The sequence below is a fragment of the Xiphophorus hellerii genome, chromosome 15 (genome assembly GCF_003331165.1).
Source record: "Xiphophorus hellerii strain 12219 chromosome 15, Xiphophorus_hellerii-4.1, whole genome shotgun sequence".
Classification (NCBI taxonomy): Eukaryota; Metazoa; Chordata; class Actinopteri; order Cyprinodontiformes; family Poeciliidae; genus Xiphophorus; species Xiphophorus hellerii.
In genome coordinates this window covers 8,023,596-8,041,772 of record NC_045686.1, presented here as the reverse complement: position 1 = coordinate 8,041,772, position 18,177 = coordinate 8,023,596, and the positions used below count along the sequence as shown (strand labels likewise).

The 18,177-nt window shown below is 39.6% G+C and overlaps 1 protein-coding gene across 2 annotated transcripts; it reads left to right on the top strand.

Moving 5' to 3' along the window:
- Positions 1–1,637: 1,637 nt before the first annotated feature.
- mideasa (mitotic deacetylase associated SANT domain protein a) lies at positions 1,638–14,366 on the top strand. Of its 2 annotated transcripts, none has more exons than XM_032585200.1 (13): positions 1,638–1,999; positions 2,456–4,230; positions 7,362–7,565; positions 8,789–9,131; positions 9,212–9,278; positions 9,368–9,510; positions 9,599–9,699; positions 9,782–9,857; positions 9,934–10,022; positions 10,509–10,652; positions 11,255–11,389; positions 11,498–11,664; positions 13,361–14,366. In XM_032585200.1, the coding sequence occupies exons 2-13, from the start codon at positions 2,704–2,706 to the stop codon at positions 13,644–13,646; spliced, it is 3,282 nt and encodes a 1,093-aa protein (XP_032441091.1). In that variant the 5' UTR covers positions 1,638–1,999; positions 2,456–2,703; the 3' UTR covers positions 13,647–14,366. The 2 variants fall into 2 exon arrangements, with proteins under 2 accessions (XP_032441091.1, XP_032441090.1); XM_032585199.1 differs by having other exon boundaries at positions 1,639–1,999; positions 9,596–9,699.
- The last annotated feature ends 3,811 nt before the right edge of the window (positions 14,367–18,177 follow it).

Here is an 18,177-nt window from a genome sequence, read left to right as displayed (position 1 = left end):
TTATAAGGATCCAGTCAAAGTCTACCACTAAATGTACAGAGCCTATGAAGCCTAAAAATTGCGGTCCATTACGTTCTTCGTCCAATATGACTGAGTATGAGTCATTTAGCAAAGAAGAATAGGCATAGAATATTAGTGTCTAGAGGTGAATCATTTGTCATAATAAAACTTGATAGATTTAATAATGTAATGTAAGATGAAGAATTCAAGGAACATGAATCTTGAGTAGTAAGTAATAGTTTTATTGAACTGTAACCCGCAGAGTGTAGGAGTGTCAAGGGCAGATTCCAGGAACAACCTCTGTGATCTCAGGCTGGAAGAGTGCAGTCCTAAAGAACAGCTCAAATACAAAATAATAAAAATCTTCAGCTGCCTGTTCTCCTGCTCCTGGACCTGGGCAGGAAGTATCACTGCCCAAATGGAAAAGGTGAGGGGAAGTCAGTTTGTAGTTATATATATAGACAGAAAAAATCAGTAATGTTGAAAAGTTCCTTTATTTCAGTAACTTAATTCACTAAGTGAAACATAATATACAAAATAAAAGCACACAGACTGATGTTTTCAAGACTTTATTTGTGTTAGTTATGATGATATTCTGCTCACGGCTAACGAAACACAACATTTAGTGATTACATATTTTCACTATGAAATTTCTTTCTGACTGGAAGTAATATTAATATTTTGCTGAGGCCTAGCCAGAATCCCCATGAGCTATAGAAGAGGGTGATTATGAAGATGCCCTACAAACACAAAGGCTTGGAGCTCATCATGACACAGAAGTTGCTAAATTACCAGTGGAAAGTGTTCTTTAGTCAGAGTCTTTTTCAAATTTCCAGTCACATAGGAGATATTTCCTGTTCAGTCATCACCATCTACATTAACTCTTTGAAGATATCTCAGTTAATATGAGCTATAAAAACATTTAATTTTCCTTTGGGACCAATAAAATATTTTTGAATTTGAATTGTGTCTGATTGCTGTAATCCATTTATTTGCAAAAAAAAAAACAAAAAAAAAAAACGTATTGAAGAAAAGTTTATGGTAATTTTACACGGATTTATTAACTTTTGACAGATGTTTTCATAAACGTTTTGCTTGAATGAGATAGATAGATAGATAGATAGATAGATAGATAGATAGATAGATAGATAGATAGATAGATAGATAGATAGATAGATAGATAGATAGATAGATAGATAGATAGATAGATAGATAGATAGATAGATAGATAGATAGATAGATAGATAGATAGATAGATAGATAGATAGATAGATAGATAGATAGATGCTTCAATTTGACCTCCATAGTCTCCGTAGTTATGAAATCTTGACTGCGGCTCAACAACGACCTCTGTTAGCGTGACGACACTTCGCAACCGGGACAACCTGAGGAGAAAAACAAACGCACACGGATACATCGACAGGCCTAATCAGACGATCGGATTGGACAACAGGATGTGAGTTGAGCTGTTTTAGGGTGAGGCGGTGCGTTCAAGGACATCACAATTTTTGCACATCTGCGCAGTTACACAGCGCTGCAAACGCTCCGGAAAAAACCCCGGGCGGCACGTTTTACCCTCAGCAGAAGTTTTTAAATCTGAGAAAATACCGTCAGCCGCCGCTGCACGGCAGCATTTCCACGCATGCACCCGTCTCATCTGTGTTTCACTCGGTGATGTGGTGTGTAGGCAGGAGGGGGGGAAAGTTGTGGACATGTTTTCCTGGAAGTGCACGGTTTTGCGGATACAGTGTGCAACAGTGTAACTACGGCGTTAAGAAGCCTCCCGTTGCCCCATCGGGACTTTGGAGCGTTTTTCCGTGTTGCTGTCAAACCGCCTGATCGCCATATTGTGCGCAGCGAAACTCGATGGAAACTTGTCAGAGTTGTGACATTTGCTGCGCACAAGCCCTCTATGGAGCTGCGTGCAGTCGGCTTTGATCGAAACCTTAAAGTGACTCCATGGAGCCGATCAGGGGGTCGTTTTTGCACCATTGATCAGGTAAATTGAACCCTCTGGCTTTTATAATAACGCTTGTTAGTCTGCGGTGTTGATCTAGAGAGCACGCAGCTCCTGAGTCGCTTCCTTATTGCTTGTTTGCAACAGAACATTACTGGCTATCGCTCGGGTGATTGCAAGAGCCCCTTCGTTTCCTGTATTTCTTGTTAAGCCAAATGGCAGCTCCGCTCCGGAGGCGCCTCCTTGTTTTCTGCTACCTTAAAACTTCAGCTTGCAAATGTCTTCCGTGCAAGCACCTGATCGCATGAATCCAAACATGGACTAGATTCCCCTCTGCTTTATAATTTCACTTTTCACACAAGGCCATTTGCTGGTGTAGGCCTCAGTTTCCTCTTTGCTGCTGGCGACTGTAAATCGGCTGTAAACTCGTAGTGTTTCCCCCCCTAATAGGAACTAATTCATGAATTTTATTCTCTCTGTGTGTCTGTGTTCTGTAAGGTCTAGCTCCCCTGAAGATGTTGAGAAGAATGGACAGCAGACCTCAGATTTAATTGCTGAAAGACGACTGCATGTTCCCCACCCTGCACTTTCCTTTGGGATTTTATGTTTCCTCCCAGATACCTCTGTATACACAATTAAAGAATTTCACGACCGCGGGCAGCGGGAGCACACTAAGGAGGGATACACCAAGTTTTGCACGATTATAAATTCAGTCGAAAGCCATTTTCTAATCTTAGGAGACTGCTATGAGTCTTCCTTCTCAGGTTAATACTGACAAGAGCAAGCACCGGACTCCAGTCATGAAAGATGGAGTGCAGCACCCGGGGGAGGTTTATTATGGTATGGGCTCTCCTGCTTTAAAAGCGAGCCATAGTGACTCTGCAAGCGGCTCTGGTGTTTACAACCCAGAGAAAGGCCACCAAAATCTGCCACACTATCAGCAGCCTTCTGCTGTGAAGTGGATGCAGGACCCCTTACAGGCACCGGGGTGGAACCAGGAGGCTCCAGTGGCAGGCTGGGGCCAGAACTTTGGCCCGTACATGAGCGGTGTGAACGTCAGGGATCAGATGGCCTTCCATAAAGGAGTTCATGAAGGCGTAGCGATGCCGATGGCAGCGGAGAACCAGCTGACAGCCCCCGTGGAGGTTTACAGAGACGCCAGCCAAGCTCAAACTCAGGGAAGGGGGCTTGAATGGGAGCAGCACGCCACTGCTGCTGCTGTAATGCATCAGGCCCAGCTACAAGCCTATCAGCATGGCCACAAGGGTGTGGATCTCCAGGGGCAACCCCATGTGCCAGCTCACACCATGCAGGGGCCCATTCTGCAGCCTTTCCAGGCCTCATTCAGATCCAACAAGCAGCCGTTTTCATCAGGTTACTACTCCGTTTTCCCGGCAAACAAGGGAATAATCTACGGAGAGCAGCCTAAAACTCAGCAGCAGATTCTGCATCAGATGCAGCAGCAGCAAATGCATCACCACCACCAACAGCAGCAGCAACAACAGCAGCAGCAGCAACAACAGCAGCAGCAACAACAACAGCAGCAGCAGCAACAACAGCAACACATTCACCAGCAGCTTCAGCTGCAGCAGCAGCATATGCAGCAACACCAAATGCAACAGCACCAAATTCAGCAACAACAGCAAATGCAGCAAATACAGCAACAGTATCACCAGCAGCAGCTGCAGGAGCAGCAACTTCAGCAGATGCAGCAACAGATACAGCAACAGAATGTTCCACAGCCTGAAACAACACAACCTCAGGTCCAACCAAACCTGCAGCAGCAGACTCAAAGTTTTGGAGCTTATCCGCCTCCTGACCCTCTTCCACCGGACTCTGGAGCGAACAAAGAAGACACACAACCAATGGAGGTGCATCCAGAAGCCCAAACTGGAGACTCATCTGCACTACCCGATCCGTCCTCTGAAAAGGTTGCCACCACAAATCCTTTAGACGCTGTGGACTCATCCATTGCAGCCCCTCGGCGCTCGCGACGCCTCTCCAGGGAGGGAGAGTCCCCGCTGGGTTCTCCTCCCGCAAACATGTGGTCCCAAGCCTCCAAAGAGCCGCTGCTGCCGCCGCCACCGCCGCCGCCACTGCCCCAGAATGGAGTAGCAGGTGTCACAGCTGCAAAAGGAGCGGACACCCAAGCAGCGACAGGAGGGGTCATACAGATCACCCGCAGGAGGAGGAGGGCGTCCAAAGAGATCAACTTGGAGACCCTTGCTCAGAAGGCTTCGGAAATGGAGTCCCTGCCTGCTAACGCTGCCAAGGTTTTTTTTGTTTTTTTTTTTCAAAATTCAACATTTACACTCTAGTTGTATCTACTTTATTTATTTATGGTGTAAATCTATAGTCGGGATGCATCAGTGTTTTTCTTAAATGTCTTATCTGGACTATTGACATGAAATACCCATTGGTTGTCAGTAACAACAAACGCAATCCACAACCAATGAAATCAATGCAAATAAGCCCAGAAATCAGGTTCTGTGAAACAGTTGAACAAAAACGTACCATCTTTATATTGGTAATTACAGCTTCAACACCTCTGCTGTGTTGTGTATTGCCCAGGTGGGATTTTGATCTACAGAATGTCTTCAACTGTTAAAGGTTCATTAGGTCACTTCTAAAAACTCTGATCTTCAGTTTTAACCAGATTTACGGTTAGTGTCGTGTGTTTGGGAAGAGATTAATTCTGTTCTCTTCTGAACACTCTCTACTCACCCAGCAAATCGAGCTTTAGCAGGCTTTTTCTTCAAGAGTGGAGTATTGCGCAGCGAGCGTTCCTTTAGGTGGTTTTGGTGAGTCCATTATTTATTGTTTTATTTGAAACAACAATAGTTCCAGGTCTTTGTAAAGCTCTCTACAAGTGGACTAGCTAACAGAAATCATGTGAGCGGTACCTGGTCATCCTGGGTTTACTATGAAATGATGTTCTTTCCACTCCTGGATCCTTGCCCTAATGGAGCTCACTGGAACATGAAGAAGCTAAGAGAGGCATCTGTATCCAATGCTATCGGAGTAGTCTCCTACAGTAAGGTTGTAAAAGTTTTAAGAGCGAGAGCTTGTTGTCATTACCCATTGAGAAATTCTTCTTGTACTTTTGCATTTTGAAACCTTCTTGTATTAAGTCCAAACCACCTGGCCTTAATCTGTAATTACAGAGGCAAGAATTCCTTTATAAATACTGACAGATTTCAGGCATTTTCTTGGCTTTCTCTGCCAGTGTCATCTAGGTTTCTGCAGGATCTTAAAAAAAAAAAAAATCTAAATAGCTGAAATTTAATCCCAACATTTGCCAGAATTTCCATCTTAAATCTTAAATTACATTCAGTTATGTCTCAGCTTTTTTCTTCTATTTATTTAGATTTCAGATTGAGAAAATATTTGTTTAGGAAATAGAAATCAAAAACAGTCTTTCTACCGTGTTCGTTACTAATGGGGAGTGTATACTTCAAAAGGTCAGACTTTGAAAAAGACACCAATTACGGCAACTACAACAATACAGACAACAACTGAAATAAAAATTAACTTAAGTTATTAAGGGGAAAGTAGAATTTAATAAAATACAAGAGCCAAAGACACCAACACAACAAAGTTAATGAATTTGCTGGTTTTTTTATTTTTATTTTTTTTAGTTATTCACATCCTAAGTTTTATTCTTAAATTTAATTTACTAAAGCTCACACAAACCCTGTTTGCTACACATAATTTAAATTAGTGGGGTAATTTGTTTTGATTTCTTTGTATGTGTGGATTGTCTTTGGTTGTGGATTTCATGTCAATATGCATGTTAGAATCATGTTCATAACCATTTTACACACGTAAAATAGAGTGGCGGCAAAGAGGGAAGTGTGGAAATCGATAGTACTGTAGCTCACAGTAGATCCATTATAGATGAACGTCACATAAATAGAGTCTGAATTGTCTTGAGTCTGATGTAGGAACTGCTAGCCAACAATCCCTTGACAACTACAGTGTCGTCTATTTGAGTTCGAAAGCAGCCAAGCAGATGCTCTCAGTTATAGCAGTAGTCTTAGTGATGGCGATGGACTACACCAGGAGCTGGGTGGCATGTTGGATTTGGCACTAACTGCTTTTCGTAACTGACTTGATCAAGGGATGGAAACAAAAAAAAAGTTGATGTGCAGTGTATCCTGCTTTATACATTGAGGGAATAGCAAAGGTAGCTTATTTGGGCAAGTAATAGCATATTTTCTCATTTGGCAAAGTTGGCACAGTTGTATAAAGAGGAACAGCCTTGTTTCTATGCAGAACTTCCCTACCGTTTACAAAACTTCTGCAGCTGTCCGGTTTCAGCTCTTTTAAAGAGATCTCCGCTATTTAATTTGTACTTTTCCACGGCGCTCTGCTACAAACTTCCAACAGTAAATGTAGATTTGCTGCTTTGGATTTATTCAACACCGAGGGTGTTATCTTTATAAGACACATGATACTGTCGCTGGTCAGGATTGATCATGTTTACACAGTAGGCGTTGCACCCTCTTAGACGTTGTTCCTTTAATGCAGACTGTCAATATATAAACACAAGCACACAGAGTTCTCTGCCCCAAAGGGGTTAAGAGGCTCGTTGCAGGTTTGAGCGCAGAACGTGCGCGCTCGATGTACAGTTGGAGCGGCTGCATGTCTGCACACCTCCACATTCCTCAGGCCTTTTTTCTGAAAGTTGCTCAGTGGCGGCAGGGAGGGGCCGAGCTGTCAACCTGCACGCTCCCGTTCTCCCCAAACTGGTTTCGCGCAGCCAGCTCACAAGCCGGAGCTGTTTGGCTGTGTTTTGTTTTATAGTTGGGACTTTTTTTCTTTCTTTTTTGTTTTTGATTAGGAGAAACTGCTTTTATGCCATTCGGTGATCAGGAAAGGCTCTGAGTGAGCCTCAGATGTAAAACGGTGGAAGATGTTTGTAAGTTTCACTTCCCACTTTTAAAATCCTGGATCAGTTCAACGAAAACAAAAAAAACAAAACTGTGTCAGTTCAAGCAGATATGCCAGGGTGCTGTTTTCTTAAACAGAAATATGTAGATCTACAACACCATAGCAGAAAGCATGAAGCTTGTTTTACATTTCACTTTTGAGTGAAAAAACGTACTGGTGAGATGCAACTATTTCTTCTTTGTTTTAACATTTAAAGCCGGTCTGACCGGCCAGTTTAATATTTAATCTGCTGAGAAAGTATGAATTAAACCTGAGAGATACTCATGTTTGGGAAAAAAATGAATCACTGTTCAAGTTTTTTTGGTATTGCACCACATTTTGAGATGACATGCACTCTCACCTTCTTCCTCTTTTTATTTGTCACTCACTTTTTGAATATTTCCCTCCACTTTTCTGACCTGGGTGTTTCTTGTTCTCTTCTCTCTTTGTCTTCTTTCTGTACCCTCTGCAGGAAGATGCCCCCTCCACCATAGTGCCCTTGGTGATCCCAGTGTCTGTGCCTGTGCACAAGAACCAGGCGGAGTCTCAGGGCGGCTGGACTCAAGGCCGCGTGGGCCAGGGCGAGCGCACCGTGGGCCAGGCGGATCGGAAACCCTCCGTGATCGTGGCTCGCCGCCGTTCGCTCAGAAACTCTGTGACCGAGAGTTTTGGCCAGGTTGGTTCCATGTTGCACAGTTTTCATTGTCTTTGTGTTTTTGTAACATCTCTTAAAACTATGGTGAGACTGGTTGCTTTACTGTGCAGTGCAGATTTTCTTTACCAGGTTGGTTTGTGTTTTTATGGTCTTTTCAGATCATGAAAACACTAAATTATTTGTGAAATTATGACTTGAAAGAAATCTATCCAAACCAAATTAGCCAGATGCAACCAATAATAGTCCCTTAAGCCTAATAAACAATTGTGCTGCTGTTGGCAGCTATAAATGAATAGCATTCATTCATTCAATTGCAATGAGTCTTTACATTGCTGTGGTGGAATCTTGGCACTCTCCACTTCGCAGAAAAGTAATAATTCTGCTACATTAGGGTGTTTTTTTTTTTTTTTTAACCTTGAAAAGCCTGACTAACTTCTTCCCAGAGCATTTTAGACAAAGTTTGATTAGGCCACACCAAAACCCAACAGTTTTGTTCTGTGAACCATGCAGAACATACTTGTGAGTTTCAGATCGATGTCTTGCAGCGTGGCGGTCCCTCAGCTTTATGTCACAAACTGATAGTCAGACATTCTCCAACAGGATTTTCTGGTAGAGCGTTATGGGGCTGGTATGCTCCCGAAGCAGCAAAGCAACACTAGAGTAACACAATACTAAAGTCATTTTTGATTGTTTGTGTGATGTTGTTTTGTTTTTTTCCTAAAATACACGACGAGACCCACACGGTTTGAAAAGTTTCACTTTTGTCTCCTCACTCCACACAATATTTTGCAAACAGTCTTGGGGATTAACAAGATGTTTTTTTTGGAAAATGTGAAATAAGTCTTTTTATTCTTTTTGTCCAACAGTGATTCTTTTATTGAAATTTTCCCCTTGATACTATTTTTTTGTCCATTGTGTCTTTGTTATCACTTGGATGAATCTTTAGATCAATATTGGATTTCAATTTCAATTAACACATTTATTTCTTAATTATTTAAAGCCTTCCTGCTCTGGTTGAAGGTCTAGTGACTTGTGTAGATTATTTATTTATTTAAACTTTAAAAGTTTAGTTTTATAATAAAATATTTTATAAAGATGTGCCTGTCCTTTATTTTAATTCATCCCTGATTTGTACATATTATTGTTTAGTCGTAGATACTGTTGCCATCAGAGTTAGAAAACTTTAAGAGGAAAACTAAAGGATTTAAACTTTAAAATGTTCCACTTTTCCCTCATTATTCCAGGATGGGGAAAGCGATTCAGGAATGGAAGAGGACGGAAAGGCTAAGTTCAAGCGCCGGACTCGTCCAGAGCCCCTCATCATCCCTCCCCCCAAACCATCCACCTTCATCCCCCCATCCGTATACTCCAGTATCACCCATTACCAGAGCAACCTGCGCTCTCCGGTCCGCCTGCCGGACAACCTGCACTCCCTCCCCCCTTATACGCCCCCTCCCATCCTGTCGCCTGTTCGAGGAGGAACGGGTCTCTACTTCTCCGCCTTCCTCACCAACATCGCCGTAAGCAACCAGATCCTGCCGCCTCCGGCTACCCCAAAGTCCGCAGCTCGAAGCCTGCTGCGTTCCAGTAAGTCTTGGATGATTTCTGCACATCACCTTTTTTTAGAATAAGGTCTAACTTTTTATTTATTGATTTGTTTTTCTTAGCGAGTTCAGAGATCACACCTCCAGTCTTGCCCTTGATCACTGATGCCACGCCAGTGTGCCTTGAACCGTAAGCTTCACATCGCAGATTCAAACAAATTTCTACCTTATTCATGTCGCTTACATCTCTATATCTCTTTGTTTTGTGTTGGGGTGCAGCCGTATCAATATCGGGCAGCAGTACCAAGCAGAAATACCTGATTTGCAAGATCAGCCATCTTCCCAGATGGACCAGCATAAAGCCGACTTGGTCTGGCATCCTTTGAATAACTCCAACCAAAAGCAAAACGACGAGGAGACCAGTGGGTTTCTCTCAAGAACTACTTTATCAATCTTTTATTAACTTTCCCTCCCCCCCTAATTTTTCTATTGCTTCATTTTTTGCAGTAGAGCATTTTATGAACTTGGCTTGTTCAAGTGTTTTCAGTGGAGGAGGAACCAATCAGGAGCTGGCATTACACTGTTTACATGAATGCGGAGGCAATATCCTTGTGAGTAAAGAGACCAGTTGAGATTGATGTGAGCTTTTATCGCTGCAAGGTTTATTTTGCATTAATTCTGCTTAATATTAAGGAAACAATGGAGCGTTTGATGCTTCAAGATCCAATTTTTCCCAAAGGCCATCACCTGGCAGGTTATCACTACTCAGGTAAAAAAAAAAAAAGCTTCATAACCTTCATAACCTTTCAGTTTCTTTCTTCACACAAATTTTACTACCTTCACAGGCTGTGACAGCTGGACGGCAGAGGAGAAGTGTTACTTCAACAAAGGGATCTCTGCCTACAGGAAGGACTTCTTCCTGGTGCAGAAACTGGTGAGGGTGACGCTTCTGTCATGCAGGGGAAGCAATTATTTTTACTATAACAAGAATACTAGTCACGCCTGTTAAAGCATTTTAGAAATAAAATGCAATGGAGAACATCCTTTTGCAGACAGGAAGATCTTTTTCCTTTTTTTTAAAAGTTTTTTTGAGTTTCCTTAAAGTTCAAAGAGAAAAAAATTTGACTGAATAAATCACATCCTCTCTGCGGCAGGAAGTCTGCGTTTTAGAATTAGAACAATAACAGAGGTGTGAGCCAGAGAGTTGGGGAGTTCGTGTTGCGTCTGGGAAAAGTCTGGAACGTTACGTAATTATTTTCTGGTTTAGTCCAGAATTGTTATCCTGTCCTAAAAGTCCGTCCGTCCGTCCATGTTGACTTTCGCTGCCTAAGCCATCCTTCATTCTTTACAGTCTGTTTGTTTTGCATTTAGTCTCTTATAATTAATCACTTGGATTTGCTTGTGTCTTTGTCTTTTGTAGGTGCGGACTAAGACTGTTGCTCAGTGCGTGGAGTTCTACTATTCATATAAAAAGCAGGTGAAAGTCGGTCGAAACGGTATCGTAACTTTCGGTCCCCCAGATTCACCTGTGGAGAAGCACTCTGAGGCTGTGGTGGACGTTAAGGTAGCGTTGAGTGTTTGGTTTCTATGTTTCCTTTTTCCATAAGATTTGGATAAGTGTGGCTAAAGTATACAATATTATTAAGCACAAATTATCTGCATTCAAGGAACAGGATCATACAAGCGCTCCTGCTTTTTGATGCTACAGATGAAGTGTCCTGATATTTAAATATTAGCTAAAATAGGGGTTCACCTATAGTTTGGGTTATTCTGTAAAACACAGGCAGAAAACACTTCCTAAAAGTCCTTATTGTCCAACCTTACACCTCTTTTGGATCCCTTATAAAGCAAAAATATAAAACATTTTAATGAGAGTTTCGTTTGTTCTTTTTAGAGAACTAGAAATACAGACTGACTTATTTAAGAACAAAGGCAGAAATGCTATCCAAGTGCTAAAAAGGCACCAAAACTGATTATGCAGGGTAACGAGGTGGGAAAGCAGAAGTGATAAAAGTCATAGAAAGTCAGAAAAAAACTACATATTTACTTACACACGAGTAAAAACCTAATCATAATCTCATGTTTGAACATCAACAATAACAACATTCCTGACCTTTTTCCTTTTTCCACCCATTAATTTATTGTGCGTTGTGGGATTCATGGCAGAGCTCACATCAGCACAGATTAGCTCAAGGGGAGGCAGAAGAAGAAGAAAAGAAGGAAGCTTCTTTTTATGACGATAGCCATGAAACCAACCAGCAGGCAAGGGTGACTCAGTCACTACAAGCTCACGACTATGTAGTAAGTACTGTGCGATCCTCTTCATTCAATGAATACCCCGTTACGTTCAAAAAGAGGAAATCGTCAAACTTTCTTTGCATAGTCAAAACCCACATGTTGTCGCTTCAGACAGGGACAGTTCTGGTCATCAAAGAGCCAAACCCAATGAGTAAAGAGGCTCATCAGTCGTCGGTGCCTCACAGGCCTCGGGCTGAAGCCGCCGCAAAGAAGCCCAAACCTCCACCAAAACCGCCGCAGGACCCCAATGAAGTGTTTCCATGCAAGAAATGTGGCAGGTGAGGTCAATTTTCAATCTGTTTTAGAAGTTTGTTAAATTTGCTGCTAAAAGTGATTAGTGTGATATTTGTATGTTTAAATTTGCTGGATTTCATGCAGCTTTAGAACCCCTTCACTCTAGATTAGTGCCATTCTGTAGTTTCGAGGGTCTTTAAAACCTTTTAAAATTTGGAAATTTGTGAATATGAGCTCTTCGATCTACAGAATTTCCTTCTAGATATGAGGTTTCTGCACCCCCCACACTCAGTTTCAGTTTTAGTTTGGAGAAGACCCTTTTTTTAAATCACTTTATTAGTGTGAAAGGATGCAGGTGGGACGGCTTCCTGTACAAATTACTGTAACCCAGAGAACGCTATCTTATCATCAATCATTTTAAATCAGATTTTTATTGATCACACCTAAGCTCTGAAACCTGAAGTTGTCTTTTAAGAGTTGAGATGCAACTATATAAAATTCATCAACCATTATGAGGATTCAAGATTGATACCATTCAAAGTACTCTCTTTAAAAGTGCAGCAGATATATTACACTTTTCAATTTCCCCTGCTCAGTTAGCAACAACCTGCATGCATGAGAATCAGTAGAAACCCAAATGGAAGAATAAGGTGTATGCTCATTTTTCCCCAGCTTCGAGCCCATTGGAGTCTACATTATGGTGTTGTTTTAGTTTGATATCAAGGAGTGCTTACATGCAAACCACAAAATGAATTTTACTTTCATTTTGCAATTAAAACTGAATGCAAAACATTATAAACGTTCGGCTTTTGTTCTTGCTTGAAAACATCGTTTTACACAATAAAACAAATGTAGTTTGCTATAGTTTATCCTAATGAACAAGGTCTATGAGGATAGTCACAACATGATTAAGAATAAAAGTAAACATTTGTTAACAAGGAGCTTAAGTGTGTTTTAGTTTTGTCAGTTTATATTTATGCAAAAGACAAAATATAACTTTGAGGGACAGGAATGCAGATAAAAGGAAAATCACCTGTTAAGATGTGTAAATAAATTTGTGAAAGACATATCTATATTGCTACTTCTGACAACCAGTAGGTGTCACTCCAGAGCAGCAACCAGCTCGGATGAAACTCAAGTAATCAGAAAATTAAAACAATTTCAAGTCCAAGAACACAATTAATTTGTAAAGTTTCTACATTAATTCTTGCTCTTTTATATTTTGATGTTACATGCCCCTTTACATACAAATGCATCACCTTAAAATAAAATAGGTATCATTGAGAAGTTATATTATTAAGTCGGTTAAAGTAGTTTGACTACTATTTAAATTCATTACACACTGTGATATATTGCAAGAGTTAATTTTGCTGATTAATTGCTACAGGTAATGGAACCCCAAAATTCTGTTTGTCAGAAAGTTGGAATATTTCATAAGACCAATAAAGAATATATTTCATTGCAAAAATTTCATTATATTGCTATCATAATCATCAGAATTAACAGAAATAATTTTGACAACTAGTAAGGCTTTTGTATGCCTACAAAGTAAATTGCTCTATAAATTCACTTTATGCCACTCTATTAAATGTAAAGTACAAGCTAAGTAATGGAAGCCTTAATGTTTTGGTTTTTACCTGAAACATCAGGACTTTTGTCTGCAAGTTACGTTAAAGATGTTAATTGTCCAGCTTTTTACTGAACTAATACACAATTGTACGGGTTCATATTTCTATGTAGGGTGTTTCATAAAGTGAAGAGTAGAAGTGCCCACATGAAGAGCCACGCGGAGCAGGAGAAGAAGGCTGCAGCTCTGCGGCAGAAAGAGGAGGAGGAGAAAGCAGCAGCGCAGGCTCGAGCCAGGAAGGCGGCGGCGGTGGCGGCGGCGGCGGCGGCAGCAGCAGCAGCTGCAGCGGCGGTGGCTCATCAGGGAGGAGAGGGGGGTGGAGCTGCACAGCAGGGGGAGATCAGCAGCCAGGAGGACTCATCCGAAGGCGAGGACGATGATGATGAAGACTGGCACTGAGTATGAACAAAACAGGGAAAAGAACCTCAAAGCAGGGGAATATTATGCAAACTGCATGCAGAGATGAACAAATGGATGAAAGGGTTAAAAAAAAAGCAACCAAAGTGTTGCCTGCAAATGGGCAAAATAAGCACAAAAACTTTGGTTTTCATGTCTTCCTGTTAATCTTTACACTGTTTTTTTTTTTTTTTTTTGACCAAAACTGTCTCCGTTTGACTGTTTTCCAGCTTCACAACATCAGCCTGGCTGTCACACTCCACATGCTCAGATACACCGTTTAAATACTCAAGTTTGTTTTTTGTAAGACGCACTTACACAGTGTCTGTGCTTTTGCCAATATTGCCTTTTTATATCTTTTTATTTAATTACAAATGCGTCAAATTATTTTGCATTCTCATCGTGTGAACGAAACTATTAAGAAACAAGATCAGTTAAATCTGTCCTTTATCAGCTGGAGCCCATTTGACTAAACTTTGAAGGGCTTGAATGTAAAAACTGAAATGGGCTCAATATCAAAATTTTCCCAGATTATTACGTTTGTTCTAGACTTTATTTTTTAAAAATTCTATAATGGACCTTTTTGAAATAAAAATGTACAAAAACTAAATATTTATGATACAGCATTTGCAATGATCTTGGTAATATAAAGAATAATCATGTTGGCTTTATTATGGTAAATTGAAAATATATATTAAAAAGTCTATTGTTCAGAGAAGGCCATTTGTTTACTGTCATAAATTGAGCACATTGTTACTGCAAGATCTTTTTGCTCCAGATGCAGACTGTGTTTTTTTTTTTTTTTCTTTATATATAATTGATCTGGTGCATTTATTCTCAAGAAAGAAAGTTGTGCACACATTCAGGGCTGCTAAGTTTTGCACTTTTGGGAATATTTGGAAAAATCGCAAAAGAACAACCTAAATAGCTCAGATTTAAATAAAATTACAGGGAAAGTACACTGATACAACAAACTTAAATTTCAACCAAGAAGGGGCGCCACATACAGAGGCTAAAGTCCTTCACGTAGTTGTCCCAGATTCCCTGCCCAAGGCTATTTCCTGTTTATCTTCTCCTTCTTGCGCTGCTTTTTTTCCTGCCCAGCTACTGTTGGATAAAACCCACTAGTCCCACAAAAGTCCGTAACAATTTTATTTAGTTTAGGTAGACTTTTCAACCTATTTCAGTTACCTGAGGTGCTGTAAAAGGTTTTTTAAGTGCCTTACGGATTTCTTCTGAATGTGCTTTTTTTTTGCCAAAATGTTTCAGATCTTCTGGGGTTTTAATCCGAACAGCCATAAGTTTTTTTTTTTTATGGTTATTATTATTTGGTATTATTTTATCAATCAAATCAAAGTAATTTTATCTGCATGCTGCCAAATTACACCAAAGTGAAAAGATGTTAAGTAGTATTTCATTTTAAGAAGGACTCATTGAATGAACCGATGTTCAGACATTATTTTTGAAACTGACAAAAAAATTTAATACTGAAAAACTATTTTGAAAATGAAAAAAAAAACTGTTTGAAGTACAAAACTACTTTAAAGATTCAAGTTTTCCCCCCCCCTGCTTAAAAAAAATTTGAGCCAGCTTTATGGCACCAATCTAGCTCCATACACTGACAGCTATTTATTAATAATTCAAAACTTTAATGAGTAGTTTTATCAATACTTCCAGCCACAACAAATTGAGGGAGTTTCCAGACTCCCTCAATATAGGAGTCTAGTACCTGGTTCTGCTGGTACTGACATCCCAATATGCCTCTCACATCATCTTAGTCCATATTCTGGTGGGATAGACATATTTTAGAGACAAAGTTTCCTTACTATCATATATAAACCCTGCCAATTTATGAAAGGTCATGGGGCGAGTAATGCACAGAACAGGATACTAATACTTTGAGAAAATTTGGCTGAGCTAGCATGTAGATTTAGTCAAATCTATGTAACTAATGTGCTCACCTTTCTCTTTAAGGGAATACAAAACTTTAATGAATCCCTGTATTCAGTGGAATCCAACACTAATTTGCAGTGGGCACACAATGAAACCTCGATCAACTCAGTAAACTTTATTGATGTGAGGACATCTCACCCAAATAAATTAGTTTACTCATGCACAACTCTTGCAGACATTTTTAACGCCACTTTGAGGCTTAGCTGTGCGGGTTGGGTGGGGTTGCGGCTGTTCTTCTGAGCAGTGGATGCTCTTATGTGTACACCAAACTTAAAATAATCAACCACACTTTATCTGTTATTCAAAGTTTCAATGTTCATAACGTGGGCTTCCTTCTATGATGCATAGTGTAATCTGTTTTTACAGTGCTCAGTGCTGAAGTCACTCTTGTGCAACAACAGACAGACAGTCCTTCTGTGCTGATTAACTTATCTTGGGTTCAGTTTTGCAGTAAACCTGATCTCACAGCAGCCACAGATTTTTTTTTTCTTTTGAGGTTAAAGTTCAATTATGCCCTTATTAACCCGAAAGCCAAAAGTGTTGCTGTTGGTATTTTAAAGATTTGTTAATTTATACAATTATAAATGTTAATTTATATTTCTTAAAATGTACTCACATCCCATGTCATGCAACAATCGCATGCTTTAGTGGTTTTTAATCGGGATCTTATGTAATAGATCAACACAAAATATTTCATAGCTATGAGGTGGAAGGAACCAGAATAAAGAAAAAGAAAGGAATCCCTTCTATAATAACTTATGTTTCAACAATTGAATAAGTGATAACAACAATCCAACTCCTAAAACTTTTACTACAGAAATGTGAAAACATGAAACCTTCAAAATCTCAAAGTTTTTCTCAGCTGTTGTGTTTTGCATCATTTTCCATCAACCTGCTTAGACAATTACTTTGTAGATATAAGACAGTTTGAACTGCTTAATAAACTAGGTTTAAACTAAATAAAAAGGAAAAATCTGAGCATAGAAATATCTTCTAATTGAAGGTTTGTCCTCTTTTCCTCTTTGTTTGGCTGAAAGTAATCTTAAATGAACACGACTCTTTTATACCTTTACTGTTTAAAGTAACAGTCTTGGTTTGTTGTTTGGGAGCCTTTTTATTTAACAAGGTTCTGCCATATTTCTACCCAGACACAAACCAATTTTCTCAGTGGTCGTTTTCCCGCTTTCGATCCAGCTTTTAAGTCGATTCCACAGTTTTTAGTCCGATTGAGGTTCAGGCCATTCCAGGAGCTTATCCTTTCAAAAACCAGGGTGGCTGGGTGTTTCGGATAGCACCACTTTGTGCAAGTCTCAGCCAGTAAGTTGATGATTTGATAAGGTTCTGTTTGATCCAGATAATGCAAGAGGAACCTCCTGAATTATAATTTATGATCAAATCTGGTTCTTTTAAGCCAAATGGATAAAGAAGAAATATTTAATTAACACCCCAAATATAAGAAACTATTTGAACTATTTATGTAAATGTCTTTTAAAGAGATAAAATATTTGCTTCTTTAATTATAAATCCAATGCACATTTTCTTTAAAGAGCAAAAAACTTGCATTGAATTCAGTGCATTGCAAAAGTATTCATGCTCGAACATTTTCCAAATATGTCATTGGGATTTGCACAATTCCTTTGGTAAATCAACACAAAGTATTGCATAATTAGAAATCAGAATAATAATTAGAATGTGTGGGGAAAAATATATTGATTTAAACATGTTTACAAATAAAAGCTGAAAATATAGCAGGTATATGCAAAACCACCTTTGTCCAGCTGCAAGTTTTTTTGGGCATGTCTTTCAGCTTTAACCATTTAGAAACTCAATTTTTTTTCGTATTTTCTGCTTTGGCAAAACAAAAAACTCAAGCTCAGATCAAATTTAATGGACAGTGTGTCTAAACATCAGATTTGAAGTCAAAAATTTAAAATCGGATTCACGTGGATATGTTTTAAACCTACATATCACGTCTTTAGCAGCCTCTAACTGGTGTTTCTTCTAGGATTGGCCTGTATTTAACCCCTATTGACTCCCCCATCAAGTCCTGTATTGGTTCAGCTACACTTTCCCTGCTAGTATAAAAATCAGTCAGGATGAACCCACAAAATGTGCTCTACTGTGCGCTGAAAACCTTCTCCGTGCAACAGATTATGACTCAGGGGTCGATTCTGCGTCAGTGTGCTTCAGACTCTTTAGCAGCTGTAGGTAAAAGGTTATCATCCCTTTCTGTAAAAAAAAACCTTCTTTGTTGTTTTCAGAAATATCAACTATCAATGTAATCACATTGTATTTGACCTATAATTCTTCAAGAAATAAATGTAAAGTGTTGTTAGTTTCAAGGTTTGCTGAAGGAGTTTCTTGAACATCTACTTTGAAAAGTTTAAGACCCCTCTGCCTGAAGACAACCTCTGCGACTTTAAAATTAAAAACGAAATTATAAAATTAATGTCTGATAAATCTATTTGTGTGCTGCACTTTGAGGAAAACAAGCAATAAAAGTTAGGGATTGATAATAAATTAGCCATGATATGACACTGATCTGATTACATGATGTTCTGATTCCTTTCATTTAGTTTTG

Coding starts and splice junctions, on each gene's coding strand:
- mideasa (XM_032585199.1), top strand. CDS start 2,704: ATGAGTCTTCCTTCTCAGGTTAATACTGACAAGAGCAAGCACCGGACT. Junction 9,279..9,367: donor ACGCCAGTGTGCCTTGAACC/GTAAGCTTCACA, acceptor GTTGGGGTGCAG/CCGTATCAATATCGGGCAGC. Junction 9,858..9,933: donor GGCAGGTTATCACTACTCAG/GTAAAAAAAAAA, acceptor CTACCTTCACAG/GCTGTGACAGCTGGACGGCA.